Source organism: Chroicocephalus ridibundus, chromosome 11 (genome assembly GCF_963924245.1).
Source record: "Chroicocephalus ridibundus chromosome 11, bChrRid1.1, whole genome shotgun sequence".
Taxonomy (NCBI): Eukaryota; Metazoa; Chordata; class Aves; order Charadriiformes; family Laridae; genus Chroicocephalus; species Chroicocephalus ridibundus.
The window spans coordinates 10,648,782-10,669,742 of record NC_086294.1 but is presented as its reverse complement, the minus strand read 5'-3'; the positions used below and the strand labels follow the sequence as shown (position 1 = coordinate 10,669,742).

Sequence of the window (20,961 nt, the reverse complement as noted above, 5' to 3'; positions counted from 1 at the left end):
CCCCAGACACAAGCCAGCCAGACACGGGTTCACAAGGGTGCTTGAAACCAGTCAAGCAGTTTCTTTTTATTTCTTAAAAAAAGGAAACAAACAAACAAACAAAAAAAATCCCATCAAAAAAACCCCAAGAACCCACCAAATTAAAAAAAAAAAATATCAGTCCCCTAATGGTGAAAGTATAGATACGGCATTTACACAGCTACATCTATCTTCCGCTGAACCCCCCCCCGCCACCCACCCGCAATAACGTAGATTTATATGCGCCTACATAATACAGCGAGACACGGACAGACAAATGGGCTTCGAGAGCCTGCGAGGAGGAGCGGGGCCTCCATCCTGCCAGGAATGTGCCGAGCCACAGGAACCCCCCGACACCCGGCTCTTCTGCCCTAAACCACGGCAATGCCCCCCGCCTTGCCGCAAGCCCCGGCCTCGGGGCCGTGCTGGTGGTGGGCAAGGAGGGAGGTTGGTCTTTGGCTGATGGGGTGATGCGCCTTGTGGCCAAGCGCAGGGTACTGAGCCTCCCGGCTGCCCTCCTCCTCCTCACGAGGTAGTCGGGGAGCTTGGCCGCGTTTGACGTGCGAGGTACAAAGAGGAGAGGCAGCCTGGCAGAGGGCACAGGCAGCTGCTGAACCGGGGGGGGGGCACGCGTCGGACAGGGGAGGGCAAAGCCCTGCCAGCCCAATGGCTCTCGGCATCTTCCCGACGGGAGCCGTTGTCCAGCCTGCGGTCCCTTCGCAGACGGAAGAGCGGTAGGGAGGGGTAAGGCTGCAGGTGCTGGCACCCTCCCGAGGGTGACCCCCACCTTGGGCACTCACCCTGCCTTCTTGGAAGCTCTTTGGGAACAAAGGGGTGATCCTGTCACACGCTCAATGAGCCAAATACAGTACTTGTGTCAGCAAAATGAAGCACTACCAGTTCTGAGGTTCAGTCCGGGAGAAAAGCAGAAATAGCCCTCATTTAGTATGGAGGTCACAGAAATAGCACTGTCCCCGCTGAGGAAAGCCAGGGGCAGTGAAGTCTCTGAGACAGAGAAAGGAGAGACACTTCTCAGATTAAAAGGCCATTGAGCAAAGAGAGAGCAAGGACACAGTGCCACGGGGAAAGGGCACACAGCCCTTCCACCCCCTGGGGGAAACTGCCAGAGCAGATGGGGGGCACAGGTCCAGCCCCCTCCCCGGGTATGATGGGGGCTGGATTTGGCTGCCGGGCAGCTCTGGCTTAACTCTTCCTGTCCCCATTCCTTTCCAAAGCAAAAGGGATTTACTGGAGCAAGAGATGCGCAGAGACAAGGCAGCATTGTTCCCCCAGCCCACCCTGCAGCTCTCCCGGGAGCACAGCAACACCTCGCAGCGTGCCACGCAAGGAACCTGCTTCTAGGATTGGGCTGCAGATGTATTGCTTATTGCCAGCGCAGGTGACTCAGCCTGATGGGAGGCTGATGTGCCACTGGAGAAAACCGTAGGTGGGAGGGAGAGGAATCAGCCGGAGACCGGGGTGCACAAATTCCCACGACTAAAAATGAACCTTGGTGCTTCTGGATATGAGGCCGAATTGGGATGGTCAGGACTTCTCTATCAAACCAGGGTTGGGACAAACTGCCCCATTGCCTTCCCAGAACGACCCTGGCCTGAGGCACTACCAACCTCAACTCCACGTTTCCAGGATAGAAAATACAGGACAGAAAAGGAAGTGAGCGTCTGGGGGAGCAGACAACACTGCTTCAATTCTGCTGGCCTCAAATTAGAGGGAAAACTATAATTGTTTTCAGCAGCAAAACAATGTGGCTGTGGAGCTGCGGCTGCAGCGCTTACACTTGCAATTAGACTAGAAAGGGCAACAGGGCTTGGTCAACAAGAAACCCACGGAAGCGCAGGGTTTAAAGCTCTTCTGGAGAGAGAACTGTGGCCCTGAATCTGCAAGTAGCCAAGTACAGAGGGAAGGAAGCAGCACTGGGGAACGACGGTTCATCCACGCTCGTCCTCCTGCTGGGATAAGCAACACCACAGGCAAGATTAGGCTTGGCAGGCAGGAATGTCAGCACGGAAAAAAACCCACCAGGCTCTGCTTGACCTGAAGCTCCCCAAAGAGCCCGCCACGCAGGATGAAATGAAAGTACCTGGAAGACAGGCGGATGGGGTGACAAACAAGGCAGGGAGCCCCTGAGCACCAGCCACGCCTTGCAACTGGTTATGGGGAGGAGCTGAACTCCCACGTTCTGGATTGCACTTGATAAGATCAGCACCGACTGAAGGACCCACCTCCCGGCTGCTGCCCGCCAGCCTGGGGAAGCTCTGTGGGTCGCGGGAACGCGTGGTCCCCTATTAGTCCAACAGGCAGGGCAGTCTGTGTGGGAAGGAAAGCAAAGCATCCTCTTTCCAGGGCTTTTGGGGCCATTTTGGTCCTCTGTGCCTTGCATAGTATTCTTCAGCTAGAGAAACAAAACACCTCTCGTTGTTTGGTTGCAATACTGCGTGGAAGAAGCCTGCATAGTGTCCTGGATCAGCACAGAGAGGACCTGTGCGTGTGTGTGTGTATTTTTGTATTATTTTTTTTTTTCCTCCAGGAGGATATTGAAGTTAACACTTGTCATAGACTGGGGAAGGACCAAGGGACGGTCCCGTGGCATGCACGGTGCGGGGAGCAAGGCACAGCCCTTATCTGGAGTGCAATGCCTGTGCCTGTGCGTACACACAGAGCTACAGGGACCCCGTTCTCAACCATCATTCCTCTTTTTGCCGCATTCCCTACGGCTCTGCTACACACCTGGACTAAGCAATGTGACCTACAACATTTGATTGTGACCCTGAGCCTCAGGGAAAGGCAAGTCCTTTTGTGCATCCAGATTTCCTTTGCTGGTACCACGCCACGCTTCGCCCCTCTCCCTGGCTACTGCCGTATTTCTTTTCAATTCCCCATACAGGTGGCAAAAATATCTATCAAGATCCATCTTCCCAGCGCAGAGAACCACGGTAGCCATCATGTAGCCACCAAGCTTGGCCAGAGCAGCCCTGGCTGCACGGCTGGGCTGCCGGTGTGGCCACGGGAGCAAAGTGCTCGGGGGGACGCGGGGAGGAGGGTGGGTGGGAGCACACGGGTGGGGAGGGGAGGCCGAGCTGCTTCCTTCACGCTGCCACTAACGTGGCAGCCGGGATGCATGGGATCTCAATTATTATCTGTTTTTTTTAAAGCCAGCCTCACAGAAAACTATAAATTAATCTGCTAATTAAATACTCAGGTGAGAGACCGGGGAAACTCCAGCCCTGCGAGCAGAGGAGCAGCTATGGCTTCTTCCGTAGGTAATTGGAAGGGATCCAGCCCTCCCAGCACGGCCCCCCAGTCAGGACCTTGCAAAACCACCAGCCGCTGCTGTTCTTCTCGCGAACTTCAAACAAAGTCCCTTCTTTAAAGCTGTTGGTCTCCTCGTCGCCTTCAAAATCTGCCACTGCCACATAGAGAGCTTCCCTGGCGATGTCCGGACTGGAGATCGGGGCTGAGGTCCTCTCCTTAGCTTCCCCTCTCTCCACCGGCTTGGATACGACCTTTGGGCTCACGCTGCTTTTCACTTTGGTTTCTTCTTGGATGGAGGCAGAGAGGAACGGCTTGGCTTTCGGAGGAACCAGCATGGGCCTCCCTGGCACCGGGGATGACCTGATTTCGGGTGCGTCCCGTGCCGGGGCCCTGAGCTCCGCTGCGGGGCCGGAGGCAGGACCCCCTGTTTTCTTTGGGGGGGGTGGTCTGCGGGGTGGCACAACGGGGCGCTGTGGTGGGGGCTCCCTGACACCTGGGGTGTTTGCTGGGCCCGGGGGAGATTTGGGCAGCGCCTCTTTCACGGCATGGCTGTCCAGCTTGGGCAGGGGTTTGCTCTCCGTGCTTGGTCGCTCCTGAAACCTTCCAGAAGCCTCTGAAGAGACCATGGCGTTACTGAAAGAGCTTTCTCCAGCAGCGGTGTCCTGCTCTGAGGGTTTCTCTGGGCACTTTGCAGGTCTAAGCTTGCTCCGCAGGCTGCAAATGTCCAGTTTATCATCAGCTGGATGTGGGTCAGTTCGGGGGGCTGCAGCGGGCTTTGGCCTGATCTGAGGTCTTGACTTCAAGAACGGATTCTGGGCAATGGGCTCAGGCTTGTCCTCCACGGGCTCAGCTTTTGGCTTGGTTGGCTTGACAATGGGCCGGAGGTTTGGTTTCTTCACCTCCTTGGCTGACACCTTGTGTCCACATTCCAGTCCCATTTCATTTTTCAGCTGGAAGAGTTTGCCCTTCTCCGGTTTCAGCTCAGGCTTCTTGCTGTCCTTTGGGGCCACCGACTGCTTGGGTGGGATCATGGGCAAAATCATGCCTGGGGGCTTGGGGGGAGGCCTCTGCCTCTCCAGTAACTCGCCTTCCGATTTAATGATCGACTCCTTCCTGGGTGGCAGGCTGGGCTTCTCCTCCATGTCATGGTCCACAATCTCCTCGTAGCCACCAGCAAAGGCTAAGTCCCCACTCTCGGGGGCCTCCTTCCCCTTCCAGTCTTTGGCCCACTTCCCACCACAGTCTGTACCATTAGGAGGAGCCTCCGGCAGAGGACGACATGGTCCCGTTGCTTCTTCACCGGTGCTGCTGTCAGCTGCGGTGTCACCAAGCCGGAGCTGGGCCATCTCATTGGGTAGCGGAGCCAGGAAATTTGGCCTGGACGCATTGCTGGTTTTCTTGTACTTATCGATGAACGTGGCAGGGGCCCAGCCTTCCTTCTCTTCAATCTGAATGTACCACCAGCCACTCAGGTTCTTCTCAATAACCTGCCAGGAGGAGAGGAAACTTCAGACATGCATGCAGGAGCCCTCTCTGCACAGGAGGGGATGCTGGGTGTCACTGAAATTATGTCTGGGTGGCACACGGCCTCGGTGCCTCTCCATCCTGGTAACCAAAAGCTGTGTAATCACAGGACTGGCATCCTAACAGGAGGGGAACCTGCGAACGACCTCTGCCAGGGGGCACCTGCGTGCCATGGGACCGAGGAACGATATAGCCATGTCAAGGAGCTGCGGCTGAGCTGTCACCATCCCGCCAGGGAGACAGGACCAGGATGCCGGGTACTGGCAGTGGCCACTGCGCGGCACTGTTGGAGCGGTCAACCGGCAGCGACACCGCACGGATCAGACACCATCCGGCCTCTGCGTGCTCCAGAAGCGGGGCTGGGACCTGGGAGGACCTGACTAGGGCAGCCATAAAGGAAAAACCCTCTTAGAAAGGCGCAGCTTACATTTTGTAAAGCAAAATCACACCTGCAAGAGGGGTTCTGCCCGCAGAGGCCTGTGTGCTAGGAAAGCGATTCTGAAAGGGCTTTTAACTTTACACCTAGCCTAAATAAGAAAGAAACGCCATCTCTACCCCGATTTGTGATGTGGTTTTAAGTAGCTCAGTAGCTCAGACAACACAGCACCCGCACACCTAGGGCACAGGAGGCCGCCAAGAGCATCAGGGACTCCAAAGTCTCATGAGCTCATACAGGTTTCTCTCCCACTCTAGGAGAGCCCTGGGACGTTAACAGTCCACAGTGGCAATCACATGCACTGCCATGCCTGGCTTCCACTCAGAACACCATGGTGAGCATATCTTCCCTGCCTGGAAAGGGAGCTCCTGCCCAAAACAGTTCCCAGGGCAATGGGAGTCAGGAGCACTGCACTGACGTGAAGATGTGAGAAGGGAAGATGACAGTCTCACCTCTACTTTCATTCCTGCCTGGAAGCTGATGCCGTCAGGGATGGTGGTCTGGAAGTCAGCGATGGTGTAATATTCCTCTTCCACTTGAGGAGGGACAGGAGGTTTAGGCAGGTTCAAACCACGTGGCTATGACAAGAAAGAAGAAAACCCATCAGCATGTTTCTACAGAAGGTGCAACACAACTTGCACACAGCCCACCAGCCTGCAGAGACACAAGCCAGCATGGCCAGCCCAGGGAGACCAGCTCTGCCCATGCAGCATCCTCACCAACACAAACCAGCAAACTGTTTCCAGGCTGAGCAGAAAATTGCTCAGCGCCAGAGCCCTTGCTGGCAGCCAAGTCCCCTTCCCCAGAGGGAGGGAGCCGGTCTGCAGCCTCCTGCTGGCAAGCCAGCCTTGCGGGACAGACTGGCCAAAAGTTCATTTAAAGACCACATACAAACAGAATAGTCTTAAGACAGCAGGGAGGTGGCATGTGGGCATGTGTACTCCAGCCTTGACCAAGAGAAGAGCCCATAGTACAGGGGCAAGATCCCAGGTAAAGGATAAGCAGTTCTCTCCGACTCCCTTTGCCGTTGCTGCTCCCCTACATCAGCTGGCACTTACGATGGTGAGATCTCGGCGAGGAGGGGGTCTCTGCCTCATCTTTGGTGACTCTGTGGAGGAAGAATTTCAGATGCTGTTTGAGCTCCTGGCTGTTGATTGCACGTGTGTTCACAGAAGACAAGTGAAAGAGAAAACAGAAAGGCAAGAGCCAAGCCTGCCCCATGGGCAAGGAAGACGAAGGAGGAACCTGTCTGCCCAGTACCCTGAATGGCATGGGTCACCCAGGTTTTGAGGGCATCCCACTGGAAGAGGAACCAGCTTTGCACCATCGGGTGCCGCTGAGAAATGCAGCTGAGGTCACCACATGAAGCTGCTTTATCATTGCAGGCCTGACCCAGACGACCTGACTTGCAGAGGAGTTAAAAGGCCCCAGCTTCTGAGGAGAGCACCTCCAGTCTGGGAAGGGGAGGCTTTTATCCCCATCACATTTGCTGATCCTCAGCAGGTCCCTGGGCAGCATCATGCTCGTGCCCCATCTGCCTATGCAATGTCACCTGCAGACCTTGCTGCAGAGTTCACAGTGCCTGCAAGCCTTCTGCACCCCGTTACACTGCCCAAAAGCCTGCAGGAAAGGCTGCGCTGACACCCCAGCCACCACTGGCCTCCTCCCGACCGGCCACTTACTGCGTCGGATGTCAGCATTGGGCAGGGGACGGCTGTCGAATCTCCCATCCCTTTGGCTAGAGAGTCCATCCTTCTCTCGGCTCGCCACGACCTGCTGCCGAGAGATGCCATCCAGATCCAAGGCACAGGAATGAGCGGAGGAGCCTGACCCCAGCTTCTGCGAGAACATCTCTCCATTCCCCTTTTTGAGGTAGGAGGCGGGGGCCCAGCCTTCTTGGCCCTGGTACCTGTGGTGGCAACAATGGCAGTGTCACTGTGCAGAGTCCCCGTGCTGGACCACAAGCCCTTCCCAGAGGAGCAACCCACTGCACTCGAGTGGCCTTGAGCCATCGGACATCCCTGGAGCTACAGCCCAGGACACGCGTTGGCTGAAGGTACTGCACAATCTGGGCAAAACGAGCTTGCCTGGCGTCATGCTCCGTGGCACGTGGGCACCTGGAGAGCTCCAGCCATGACTAACGCTCCCGTGCAAGCCGGCCGCAGCCAGCGGGCCAAGGGCTGGGAACGGCGTGAAGTCTGATTTCCTTTTCACCTCGGCAATGGCACCAGTTCAGGAATGAAGTGCACTGGCAGGGGAAGCAGAGGGGAAAACCAGAGCGCTGCTTCTAGGATTGACGTACCTGGTCTTTGGAGAAAGCACAAGCTCTCTGCCTGAGCGCTGGCAGCCTGGGTCCCTTCCCTGCTCTAAATCTGCACTGTTTAGGAGAGAAACCAGCCCCGTGATCTGATTGAGAAACCACATCCGCGGAGTCTCCCTGCCATGCTGGAGGGTCCCACGCCAGCGTCAGAGACTCTCCCCGCTGGCTGGGCCGCAGCCACTGCACTCAGATGGCACCAGCTACTGAGCTTGTAATTGCCTTTAGAGCTCTCGTGGCAGCTCTCCTCTGCTTAAAAAGTCAATGGACATTTTTCTGGGGCTTTGCTGCTGCCAAGACCGCAGGTTCAATGTAAGGTTAAGAAAATTGCAGTATGTGCTCCCACCCTGCTCAAGTCCGGCTGTTTGCTAGACCACAGACAAGAGAAAATGAGCTTCCAGGAGAAAACAAGTATCAGCTTGGGATGATATGGAGTCTTTGGCCTCAGCAGACCCTGCACAGAGCAGACCTGGCCCGGACAAAGGCCCTTCTCCGCAGGAGCCTCCTAACACAGCCAGAGGATCCAGCCTGCCGCCAGGACACTCTGGTTTTCCCATCAGCAGCACATGACGTAACACTGGTGCTCTTACACGGGTTCCCTTTGCACTGCTGGGGCATGTGATGCCGTGATGCAGTCCACCTCCCAGCACAGGAACCCGGGGGATTTTAAAGATGTTTAACCACAGCTACGCTTGGCTGAAGCCCTGATCGTCAGCTAGCCTTAGTTTGTAGGGATGGAGAGAAATGAGTTCTGGTACTCTGCCCTTCCTGATACCCTACACTTGCCTTTGGACTGTACGTCCCACACGCATCAGGTCTCTGCTTTGCACAGCCCCAGCAGCGGTGCCAGGGAAGAGGAAGAGGCAGGGACGTTACCTGATTTTCCACCAGCCCTCCAGGTTCTTCTGGATCACCTCCACCACAGCCCCTTTGTCCAGGTTCATTTCATCCTGGTCTCTTGCGGTATATGGGTAAATAACGGTGTACTTCTCCTCTGTTGGAAAGAAAGTGCAGTTTCATGGAGGTACTGTTTTATGGAAACCTGGACTCAGTTGAACAACGGTTAAGTGCTTTATATAATGATAATTCATGTTGTAATACAGGTGCAAACACACAAAGATACACAACCATTCATAAAAGAAATGCCAGTGAAATGTATTTCAAAACAAACCCAGCTGCATTTTGAAATGTAAGCTTTGGTGAGCTAGTCTGGCCCCAAGGAGAAGGTGTCTGAAACAGTTCCTCCTCTCCCTTAGGACTAAAGGCTATCTTTTGTATGACACCTCTCCTCTCACCTGCTCTTCACAGAAGCCCTTCCATGCACCCATTTCAGTTCAAATTTCTTTCTCAGAGCCTTTAAAGAACAGCTGTCCTCTACAGAGGGAACAAAATCCCATAGACATCAGGGAGTAACCCCACACACAGAGACGTGCTCTCACGCACAGCCCTCAAACCACTTTACAACAGCAGCTCCATATGAACTTCCCTGTTCAACAGTTGGGTCCCCCAAGACATTGGTCAAAGCCACGTGGTGAGCCTGGAGAAGAGTCTGATGTCCTAGACCAAACAATGGTAGGCAGGGACATGGATGCTCTCCCCTTCAAGAAGAAGGGAAACATCCTAAGAGCCATGTGGACAACATGTCAAACAAAAAGGCCCATCCATCCACCCTTCTGCTTCACCTTGTCCTGTCCTCTCTGGAGGAAACTCAGGAAAGCAATTGCTTGTGCTTAAGCAGAGCCGCAAAAGGGTGAAGGCCATTTTGTGAAAAGTCTGCTTCCAAACCCCACTCCTCTGGACATTCGCGTATCTTCACCGTGCATATTTCCTGGCTTTGTCTTCTTGGAGGAGCGCAGCCCTTGAAGGGCCTGATTTCCCACCCCCTTCATGCAAACTAGTCAAAGCAGAAAACGTCCTGTCGCACCCAGCAAAACCAAGCTGGCTCTTCTCCTCCTGACCACATCTGAGCCACCAACCCCAGGCCCATCGCTCAGAGGAGCTACTTTTCCAGGAAATAAGGCAGCAATTGCATGAAGTCTGCACACATGTGTTGGGGGAAAGCAGAAACTCCAGCCTCTGTACACAAAACAAGCCTCAAAAAGTTAGAAGGAAGAGCTGATAGAGGAAAGAGAGGTGGACATGAGTGGGCCTAATGGAAGGCTGAGGAGCACGTATGGCACGCATTGAGGACTAATACAAGCAGGGTCCATCACATGCAAAGCGAACAAACATGCACACAACAAGGCTCCAAGCACAAAACATGGGCAGCAGAACAAGTCTCTATGAAGTCCACCTTGACCCCATCCACTGGTGTACAAGTCCCCAAGAGTCCGACGGCGGCCAACGTGCCTGGGCAGAGACCAGTATCTCCGTGGGACTGGGAAGAGCATGTTGGGGAAGCAGGAGAAGGACAAGAGAGGATGTAAGGAGATGGCACTTCAGGTCCAAGAGGAGACAGGGCTGACACCAGAGAGTGGCACAGAGACTGTACTCACCTGGAGCCCCCTGGGACCCCCACCAGTCTGAGCTTCCCCTCCCACCTCCATCTCCCCAAGATGAGGGGCTGAGCCAGCTACAGCACTGCTTTGAGCATCCAGCGGTCAATGGGAAGGATGCATTCTCCAGAGGCGTTTCAGATTTGCTCTAAGCAAAGGTTGCAACCTTGCTGTTCTCATCATGTGAGCTCACGCATGCTCTGTTCTGCATGGGTTTAGAAGACAAGGGAATTTTCCTAGCTTTGCTCCTCCTCCAGTGCACGTAAAACAGCTCCCTGGGGCCTAATAAGGCATTGGGATGGCAGAACCGGGTGTTCCCTGGAGGTGGCACCTTCAACCCCTCTGTGAGGGAGCAGAAAGGCCATCAGTTACACCACCAGTATCCAGCTGCCCCACTCCTGCTACAGCGCCGGAGCAGAGCACTGGGCAGGCAGGACCACTGTGGGCAGACATGACTGAAGAGCACGTGTGGGTTTGTCCTTCCCCTCGCTCGTGCCCTGCCTAAGTCAGGGAGGGCTAAGCACTCCTGAGAGCAGCTCAGTGCAGTTCAGCATGAAGAAGTTGGGGCAGATGTCTCCAGCAGCTTCTTACCTTCATCAGGCTGCATTGCGAACTCATCCTGGACACCATCCTGTGCCTCCAGGCAGGTGGCCGGCACCCAGCCTTGCTCCTCCGACGTGCTCACAAACCACCACCCTGAGAAGAAAACAGCAGGCAGCTCAGGCAAGGGCTCCCACCAGCCAAAAACTCCTTCCCTCTCTCCAAACCATGAGCCTGGGGGGGCTTTGCCTTCTCCTTGCTCCCTACACAGGAGGCTGGGGTGACCCCAAAGCAAGAGCCAAGCGTTGTCTGAAAGGGAGCACAGACAGCAGCACAGCAGAATCACAGCTGAATGCTACCTACGTGTACAGTTCCTCCCTCACAAAACATGGGAGAGACCCTGAGAACTGCATGGCTCCAGCCATCGCATTTGCGTTTTATTTTTTTTCCCTTTGTGGTTCATTTTCCCTCAGTCTGGGTCAGCAAGCCCAGGCCAATTAGCAGAGATGAATACACTGTCTGCAAATCGATAGCTGACTCCAGCTGCGCGCTCGCCTTCTTTACATTTGTGAAAACAGTAAATTTGAAAAGCTAAGAGCAAATGCAGGATTAAAACATGAGCTCTCCCAGCGGAAACCTACCAGCTCCGTAGCGGCCACGAGCAATTCCGGGCCACCCCGGGTGTCCAATCAAAATAAACGTGTGCTCCTCGGTTATTAAAAGCACAAGCTATTTGTGTCTTCAGGGGGGAAAAAAATAAAGACTGAGCATTATCCTCAGAACCTCAGCAGTGAGTCATTTAGAAAGACAACTAGATTGTCGGGGAGGGAATCAGCAGCTACCTGCGTGGACGGGAAAATAAGGGCTGACATTTGATAAATAAATTATCTGCCATATCTTCTGAATTGGCCGTGCTAGTAGGTTTCACTTGCTTCTGGGTTGCTTTTATTTTCCCCATTCTCAAACATAGCTGCTGGTGCAACTGCTCCTCTGGGGACCAGGTTTCCAGAATTTTAAAATCTATTTTCGCAATTTATCTTTAACAACCCCCCCCCGCAAGCAACTTTTATTAACTTCAGGGAATAAATTCCCCTTTTCAACAAACTCCAGAAGCTGGGCCCATGACGTGACGCGATCCCTTTGCAGAGGTTAAGAGCAAGCTTAAGTTTGGAAGCAAGCGAACGGCTCGGCTGCCTGACCCTGCTCCGCGGCCGGGTGCTCCATTGTGTTCGGAGGCAGGAATTTGCAACGGCACAATGGGCGCTTTCATGGGCACCATGAGAGTGTATCCCGCTGTCAATAAAACAAGCCTGCCAGCTCCAGGAATGGCTTCTGTCCTCAGGACACATCGGCCAAGTTTTTCATCACGAAGAAGCATAAAGTAGAGACTGTAAAAGCTGGATGGCGCCTGGCGCTCAGCACACGGGTGATCAGACCCTTCCTTTAGAGACAGTGCACAAGTCTTGTCCATGCTCATACAGACAGCCTGCAGTCCGAAGCTGCATCCCACCTCAACTGACCATCCAAGGACATCCCTGTGAGGTGCTGGAGGCTGTTGTGCTTAAGGTCCTATTAGGAAAACACTGACCATACAGGATTTCTACTCCTGCCCCTGCTCTGCAACACAGTAGACCCAAAGCCCTCTGCCAAGCCAAACTCTCTGTACCTGATTCGTTCTTCTCAATGATATCCACCAACTGGCCCACGCACAAGCTGATCTCGGAGCTCTCCTGCTTCTGGTAGTCCGCCACCACGACATACTGCTCCAGCACCAACGGGTCGACCGACGCAGAGTCAGCTCCTGCACAGGGGGAACAAGAACCGACCCGTGTGGCAGGGTCAGCACCAGCTCCCGAGAGCACAGGCCACCGCTCCCAAGCACCTGCTGGCCCGCGAGCAGCTCCAGGACACCCTGGGGACCCCAGCGTGAGAGACGTGAGCCAGAAACTTGGGCAGAGTGAGGAGGAGAGAGACCAAACCAGCAGCCAGGTGAGATGGGTACAGCCAGGTGAGACCTTTCACTTGCTACCCACCTTCCTGCTCACAGACAGAGCCATCCAAGCAACCCCACCACCACCACGGATGCGCAGGGATGCTGTCAGAGACTGAGTGTGGGGTCAGGGCTGTCTCCTGTGTCCTGGCATCAGCTGCGCCAACGCAGGGACGAGCTCAGACCCCAAGCCAAGACACACCCCCCTGCAGTGAGTTTTGCTGTTCCTGGACACCCAGGTGGAGGGGTGTTTGTGGGACAGAGCAGCACCCCGCTCTCATCATTGCCCTTAAGCATTCAGCCCCCTTCTCGTGACTCGCCAGCACTGTTTGCTCTCACGGCTATGTGCGTGCTCCACTAAGTCCTCCTGCGGAGATCCCAATTCGATGACGGAAAAGTAAAAAAAAAAAAAATAATAAAAAAAAAAAATATATATATACCCCAAGGAGGAGCAAAGGGGCAGGATTCACCGGGAGCAAAGCTTTCCCGCGGGCAGAGCGGTGCCCGACCCCCAGCGGAGAGAGGGATGCGGCGGGATGAGCTGGGCGCTGCGGCGGCGGCTGCGCCGAGCCCGGGCGGGCTGCAGGTGGCACTGCGGGCTAAGGACAGGGGACACGGGCGAGCCCCGCCAGCCACCCCCCGCCCGGCCTCTGCCAGGGGACCGGCAGCGAGGCACAGCAGGGCGAGGCTGGTTTGTACTTTGCGAGCACATTCCGCTTTAGGAGAGGGCTGGGGATACGGATGCTCCCCCTTCGCTTGGCGCTGCTTGCCACGGTGGCGCTGCAGCGGAGGGTTCGGCTCACATCTGTCTCCGTGGTCCCAAGTTTGTCCCTATACACTGAGCAAAGCTACCTTTCCCTATACGCGCACAGAGCTTGAGGTGTGCAGGGAGAGCACGACGCGACCCGGGGCTTTGCAGACCGAGACGAGCAGACACTGCGGGTGCTCGGTGCCGAGTCCAGCCGATTCAGCCCCACCGACCCGGGTGCTTGATCGGGCTCAGCCTCCTGCTAAACCAGCCGCAAGGCATTCTGTGACCCACAACACCAGCAGCACCTGCCCCATCTGCCTCTGAAAGCCTCCAAGAAGCAAAAAGGTGTCAGAAACTCTTGCCCATGGCTCCTCTCCACCCCGAGCCCTGGCTCTGGCCTCCAACCCAATGCTTTGCCTTGTGAGCTTGCAACCTGTCAGATGCGGACACTATTCTATTGCCCTGTTCTCCCCAGGTGCAATAAGAACAAAATAATATTTGCCAAGTGCTTTGGTAAGAGGATGGTGCTAATTATTATAGCAGGAGTGATACAACAGAATCACATACCTGACCATGGGCGTTAAGTCAAATTTACGTGGGCAGTGCGTGTATCCTGAGCAGGAAGCCCCAAGTTTTGGGTCAAGGCAGAAATCACATCTGACCCAGGGCTGTATCTGCTATGGCACAGCAGATATACGGGACAATTACCTCCCAGTCTCTGAAGGGTGTGAGAAAGAAATGACATAGACAGGGGTGGGCTCTTGGCACATAAAGGCAAAACGCATCAAAGACAAATTCAGGGCATGTATCAGAAGGAGAGTCTATGGTCAAGTGCACCTACATTGCAAGAGGACCCAATGGCTCCCCCATCCCATGAGAGGTCTCAGCCTACAAAAGATCTTTCTTATGGAAGAGCCTGTTGCAGGGCATATGTTCCCCCCCAGAAAACCTAGGGTGGCATAATCACCCTGCAAAGGGATGAATACAGATGGAGAAGATCTAGCAGGTCTTCAAGCAATCCTAGGATGCTCTGCTCCCCCACAGAGAAGTTCTCCTGTGCCCAAGGTCACAACCTCTCAAACCTGTTCTGAGACTAAAAGACCACAACAAAGATTTAAATGAACAATGTAATCTTCGGGACAGTCTTATTTAAAGGAAGAGGAGGCAAATTGTCCGTATTATTCTCCTATAAACAGCACTCTGCAGAGCTCCAGGTGAGCTGGCCGAGTGCAGAGGATCTGTTACCACTAATGAAAGCTTCCTCCATGCCAAAACCCAGAGGTGGGGCACAAGACAATTAAAAATAGCCCTCTAAAGTGAATGGTGGATGCTAGGACTATCTGTTCTACTAGCTCAATTAAAGGTTTGTGCTTAAAGTGATCAGAGGATCTATCCAGCCCCTGAGAGAAGAATAACAGCTATAGGAAGAGAGAAGTACTCTCCTTTCTGCCTCCCTCGCTAAAATTACACCCATTGCTCTGAGGCTATTTGTAGTTTCACTGGGCAATTTTGGATCCTCCAATTAAACCTATTAAACCAGCAACAGCAGTGGTAAACTGAGCTTGGAGGAAGAAGTAGGAGTAAATTTCAGGGCCGCCTTCACCTGGCATAATCATCCTGAACCACAAAAACACACACTCAAGTTAACAACAAAACTTCCTACTTATGGGCAGACTTAGTCTCTTAAAAATAGCAATGGTGTAAACCTCACCATCTAAGATGGGAGACAGTGCTGAAGCCCTGCAGCTGGGGAGGGGAGGAAGCGTCAGCACAGCCCAGAGCCCACAACAGCGTGAGTTTTGCAGACAGCTGTAGGCAGGAGGAGCACAGACTGTGTATCCTGAACCCCCCTCATTTGTGAGACTGGCACAAACGTGGCCTAGAGAAGGGACGAGCGTTGGAGTCAAGAGACCACTGAGGTCCTTGGAGTGGACCTGCAGAACTGATGCTTGCCGTGGGCGCAGGAGAGCCGCCCTGGAGACGCACTCAGCCCTGCAGGCAGGGCCAGGCAGAAGCTGCCTCCAGGCAGTGGACATCCCAGCTACCAACCCAAGGACTGCTCAGCGCAGTGACCGCGCTCTCAGCACACGTCACATACGAGTGATGGGTCAGCCTGTAAATCTTTGCAGATTGTGTTTGACCAGAAACTTGGCCATTCACCCAAAGCGTTGAGATGTACAAAACCAGGTAGGAAAATCTCACAGATATGGGGTTGCTTGCGACATTTCCAGCCTTTCCAATTTCGGGCTTTGCAGTATCAGTGCCAAAAGTGAGGACTTTCTTATGGGGCTTGGACACTGGGGCCTCCAGAGGGAAACAAAGAGCTCAGGACTGAAATAAAAGAGGGGGCACAGGCATTTGTTTTTGAAGCCTGCCGTTGCTATACACCCTATCCCTTGCCTGATACACCTTCCAAAAATGTCATGCTTTATCCAACTTCAGATAAAGTTTCTTCCTCCTAGTCCTCTGGCCTGTGCTAATCTGTCCCATGGTCTCAGGACAGCCCTTCCTCTCCCAGACCTGATGAGTTTGTGAAGATCAGTACCGCAAAAGTGAGTTTCTTCCTCCTCTCTCGTGAAACGGGCACTAGATGTTGTGCTGTACTCTTTGCAAGCCCTCTCATCTCTCCAGGGGTTTTTCCAGAACTGGAAAATAATCACATGGAAATACCATTCACCAGTGGAGTTTTAGAAAGGTCCCCTACGGCTGCTGTAGGATACGAAAGCTGTGTTTTCATTGTTCCTCATTAGGTGGAATACTGTGGTTTGGGGTCTCCACACCATAGCAGGCACATTATGTAGCACAGTAAAAGGGATGTGGCCAGACAACTTCTTGTCTGGAAGGCATGTAAAATGAAACTGGTAGGGGGATATTGGAGCTCTCTGCCAGCCTCCTTGGGCAGCTCCTCCCAAATATAAAGTCTGGAGACAGTTTCAGGTTCCCCTGCACCAAGTCAGTGCCACAACAAACCCATGACTCTCCATCTGTGCTCTCTGTTGAACTGCAAGAGGAGTGAATAGAAACGCTCAAAACAGTCTTGGGGACTGATACGATGACTACTTTTAGATGTACCTAAGTCAGTGGCCAAGTCAGTCTTCAGAGTCCCAGAGTCTGGGAATAATCCACCCCCTGCACGCTGCAGGCTGTTTGGAGCCTGGGCCCTTGCCTAAGGCTCACAGACATGTGGGACTACAAATTCTGGTGAAAAAGCTCAGTAGATGAAGCAGATTTTATTTCCAGTGCTCGCTTACACCGGGCCCTCTTAGCAACAGCAAATGTCACTTGAGTCTCTTGGCCACCACAGGAGACCGAGGGCAGGCAGCACTTTAACCCACTTCCTATCTCAGTGTTTGCTTAAATCCCATTTCAAAACAGGGCTTGCTGCGCCAGGAGCTCCTTCCAACGCTCGCCTGACGAGCAGCTCCCCCCCTCTCTGGCAATGCTGGGAGAAATAAGCAACTGGGAAACAATTCTCGTGACTTTTGTTTGTCAGCAGCTATTGCTTGCCCCCTCCTCAGAGAGATCGCCTATTGAAAGGGGGCCTTGCTGCGTATTTGCTACCTCAAAACAGGCCTGGCTTGAGGAACCGATGAACCATCAGGCACTTCCACAAGGTGGAAGAGGATTCAGGGTGACAGCAGCAGAACCAAACTCTGCTTCTGCTGCCAGAAAATGCGCGACAGTGAGAGGAGTCTCTGAACACGCCTGGCACGAGGCGTCAGCCCTTGGTAACGTTACTGCACACAAACACCTCCCCCTGATGGCTACCGCACACGGGCCAGGTGCCTGCCCTGCCAGAGCAGGCTCTGCCTTGGATGTTATCCAGCCTCTCCCTGTTCCCTCCCTCTCAACGGTGCCAAGCAAACAGCATCCCAAAGAGCATCTTCTCTTTGACCTCGGCAACATCCCTGTGTCACATATAAACCCATCACGCCAACAGGACGGTGGAGCGAAGCTGCCCATAAACCTGCAGTGGGAAGGCAGAGCAAGCTGTGAACACAGAGAGGAGAGAAGCTCCTGCTTCTCCAGCAGCCAGCATCCTTAAATTGAATTCTGCCCTCAAAGTTACGGCAGAAATTTTCCTCCTCTTCTCCTCAACCCTAAAGAGGTTTTCTTTCCTCTTGCTTAACGTAAGCGGACTGGGTTCAAAACACACACTGATCTCACAGGGAAACGTAACACCTTTCCCTTACTCAACAGATGTTCCTGCTGAGCCAGCACGCAAGAGAAGTTTTCAACACGGGGGAGACTGTACTTTTTTTTTACCTCTGTTTTAACAAAAGAGAGGAGAAGGAAAAAAACTGCAGCCTGTTTTTGTCCCCACCCACAGCCAGAGACTTGTCTTGGGTAAGAGGCTGGGACACCATCAGTTCTTGAGGAAGGAATGCCCTGCAGATCCAGTAGAAAAGAAAGGAAAGTGGAGTTAAGTCTTTGACTCTCACCTGTATCTTTTCTCTCTCCTCCGAGAGGAACCCACTCATCTACAAGCAAATTTGGTTACACAGCTTATGGCGGTCCCAACTCTCAGGCCAAAAACCTTTCCACAACCTATTGCAGCAGAATGTCCATCCAGCCAGGACTCAGACCCTTCTTCCCAAAGACCCTCACGCTATTTTTATACCTTATGCAGCTCCAGTAGCTGAAAGATGCCCTCCCTAATCCAAACTCAAGGCTTTTCCCCTCTTCTCTCCTGCTCCTTCTGGAAAGTTCAGATAACTGCTAAAACACACCAACTAGGGGTGTGTTACCCTCTCTTGAGGAGCAGGGGTAGAGCATCTCAGACCCAACCGTCCACCCAAAAGGTCCCAGCTGGTGCAATCACAAAGCAGAACGTACCGCTGCATTGGGAGACGCTCATCCTCACGCTGACCACCATGCAGCTCAGACCCTCCACCTGATTTGGGAAATTTTGCATCTCCATCCTCCTGGCTGCAGACCAAGCCCTGTCCTTCACCCAAGACCTGTGACACAGCCCCTGCATGTGGAGCTGTACTGACAGCCAAGCACCAGTCCCAGTCTGGCGTACCTCCTCTCCACTACTGCCCCGTGTCCACCAGCCACCACAGAAAGCTACGGAGGATGTGACAGCTTCTTGCAAGGGGCTTGCCCGCCCAGCCCGAGCAGGTGTCCCCCCCGGCAGAAGGCAAAGCGAGAGCAAAGGCCAGGTAGCAAGCAGCTGTTACTACCTCTCTGCAGGAAAGAGGCCGTTCTCTGGATAAACCCTGATGGAGGAACAAAACGACGGGAGACGAGGCATGAGGTGGGGAGGGAAATGAACAGGGGGGTGGCAGCAAAGGTGGCAATAACTTGATTATCAAGTGAATGGGGAGGCCAGCGCAGCATCAAGAGCTGCAGGCATCCGTCCCACCTTCAAGAGCACCACGGGAGGTGTGAGGGGATGTGAGATGGGGACTTGGAGGCTGTAGCGAAACCCCAGGTGAATGGAAGGGGCACGCCGTGTAAGGGAGCCCCACACCCTGTGGGTTGGCCCACCATGGGGCCAGGTCCTTGCCCCACTCCAGGAGACCATGGCTGGGGGTGAAAGGAGGAGCTGTTGGAACCGGCAGAGAGGAAAAGAGTCCTTACCAGACCTCTTCTTTCCAATGGGGTCCCTGAAAAAGAGAAGGAAGAGCGTCAGCAGAGGGATGGGGGCAGTTGTGTTGTTGGCCACATGATAAACCTGTGCAGGAAAGCACAGCAGGGCTGGTCCCAGCAGTGGGACATCACCCACCTTCCAAAGAGCCTGCCTTTCCCCCCTCATTTAGTCATTTAATGATTTTGTCTTTCCCAGGGTGAGGCTCAGTTGCTGGCCTGGCCTCCTCGGTGGCTTGGTCTGACAGCCACAACTCCCGCCATTTCACTTGGCAAAGGCGGTGGATTGGGACAATCTGGCAGCAAAGTCAGGAGCTGGGGAAGCCCAAACCCCCAAAACTGCTCCCAGCACAAACCACAGCTCCCACAGAAGTGGGCACCACTTTGAAGATAGATAAAGAGGGAAATACTGAAGTTCCTCCACATCCCGTGCCTCTCTCGGGGACAAGGATGGGCAGCGGTTGGGGAAGGGGAAAACATTTATACCCCAAAACAGTCCAAGTCATTAAAGTGTTGTAGAGAGGATGAGCACCAGGGCTGTGCAGCAGAAAAAGTGCCTCCAGAACACAGCAAGCAGGAGCTATTGGTAGTTACGAGCAGTCAATAAGGCAGCTTCAGACCAAGTCCTCTTACTATGGCCAGCGCTGGCCACAGGGCTGGTGAGATGGGTTAAAAACCACAGGTCCTGGGTCCCTTCTATTATTTGAATGTTGCCAAGAAACATGGTTGCTGAAGAGCCTCAAACCCAGGGCAGAAGCACAACCCTCTTCAGGCACAATGAAATTTGGGGCATTTCATGATCGAAAAGCAAACAAATCCAAATTCCAAATCAAGGAAAATATGGGCCCAGAAAAGCCTCAAAAAATCATGGGTAAAAAACCAAGACACCCAACCAGCCTGAAACCCAAAGAAATGCACCAGGCCTGTCCCCAGCCCAACCATGGTGGTCCATGTTGCCACAAAAGGGCTCTCAACACTTCCACATAATTTGCTGCTGTGGCCTTGAAATGCTGCTGTAGTGTGGGGTGATGGTAGCCTGCTCCCTGTTCACTTACAGAGGAGACTGCTTTCCCTGCTTCTGAGACTACACGTGTGACGGATCAAGACCATCTGGCTAAGATAGAATATTCTGGTACCAGAAGACAGGCATCAATCCTTGTTACTTCCAGGGAGAGTAAAAGCACAGAGCAGGCACTGGAGCTTCCAAGGAGGAAAACATTCACCTGGTGGTAAGGGGACCCTCCTGAGGCTTCGACCTGCTGACCACTGCTTGGAGAGGCAGCTGGACCAGCCCAGATGGACCCCAGGAGACCCTTCACCTGCTTACCAAGTTCACTGGCAAAACAACCTTTTCCTCTCCCTCCCCTTTTTTTTCAGGCCGAGCAGGGAAATCCCTTCACGCTCTGCAAGAAAGCCAGCCAGAGCTGGCCTACTCTTTGTTCTCTTTCGAGCTTATCTGCATTTTCAGACCATAATTATTGCAGATATTTTACTCCCCGAGAGCGATGGGGTGATGCCAGGACTTGGCTGCCTTCAAAGACTGACCACCCACCCTGGCAATGCGTTCTGCTCGCAGTGCCTTATCCTCCCAGTCCACCCTTCCCTTTGCACCTTAAACCTCCGGTACTCATCCATGGAGCTATCAATGAAAATAAATCAAATGCAACAAAGATGGACTAGAAACAAATGGGACATTGTTGTTTAGAAACTGGAGACTATCTGTTAAGTTCAGAGACCACAGAACTGTACAAAGACCTGAATACCATGGCCCAGGTACAGAGACCAGTGGAGGAATCTATTGGAGCATCCCAAAGACATTTCTAAACAGAGACCACATTGCAGAGCTAAATCAGAGTTTATCAATAAGCCCCATTAAATTTACCCCAGCTCAGTGGTACGGCGGGGAAGGGAGGCAAAGCAAGGCCAGATGAGCGCGCTGGAGATCAGCAGGTGGGCATGGCACCCTCGTGCTGATGGAAATAACTGTTGTTTTTCCCCTGCCATCTGCTAAACCTATTACTGTAA

General features: G+C 53.6%; 1 protein-coding gene across 5 annotated transcripts in view; it reads right to left on the bottom strand.

Annotated features, from left to right (window-relative positions):
- Positions 1-219: 219 nt before the first annotated feature.
- SH3PXD2B (SH3 and PX domains 2B) overlaps positions 220-20,961 on the bottom strand; it is a 77,190-nt gene continuing 56,448 nt past the window's right edge. Inside the window, exons 6-15 of one of the 5 annotated variants that reach the window (XM_063349184.1) lie at positions 18,931-18,956; positions 18,531-18,566; positions 12,270-12,404; positions 10,655-10,759; positions 9,862-9,945; positions 8,445-8,562; positions 6,934-7,160; positions 6,310-6,359; positions 5,704-5,829; positions 220-4,778 (exon numbers count right to left, since the gene is read on the bottom strand). In XM_063349184.1, the coding sequence (XP_063205254.1) occupies positions 3,282-4,778; positions 5,704-5,829; positions 6,310-6,359; positions 6,934-7,160; positions 8,445-8,562; positions 9,862-9,945; positions 10,655-10,759; positions 12,270-12,404; positions 18,531-18,566; positions 18,931-18,956 (2,404 nt within the window). In that variant the 3' untranslated portion in view covers positions 220-3,281. The remainder of the gene's footprint in view (positions 4,779-5,703; positions 5,830-6,309; positions 6,360-6,933; positions 7,161-8,444; positions 8,563-9,861; positions 9,946-10,654; positions 10,760-12,269; positions 12,405-18,530; positions 18,567-18,930; positions 18,957-20,961) is intronic. The other 4 variants (XM_063349186.1, XM_063349185.1, XM_063349187.1 and 1 more) reach the window with 4 other exon arrangements.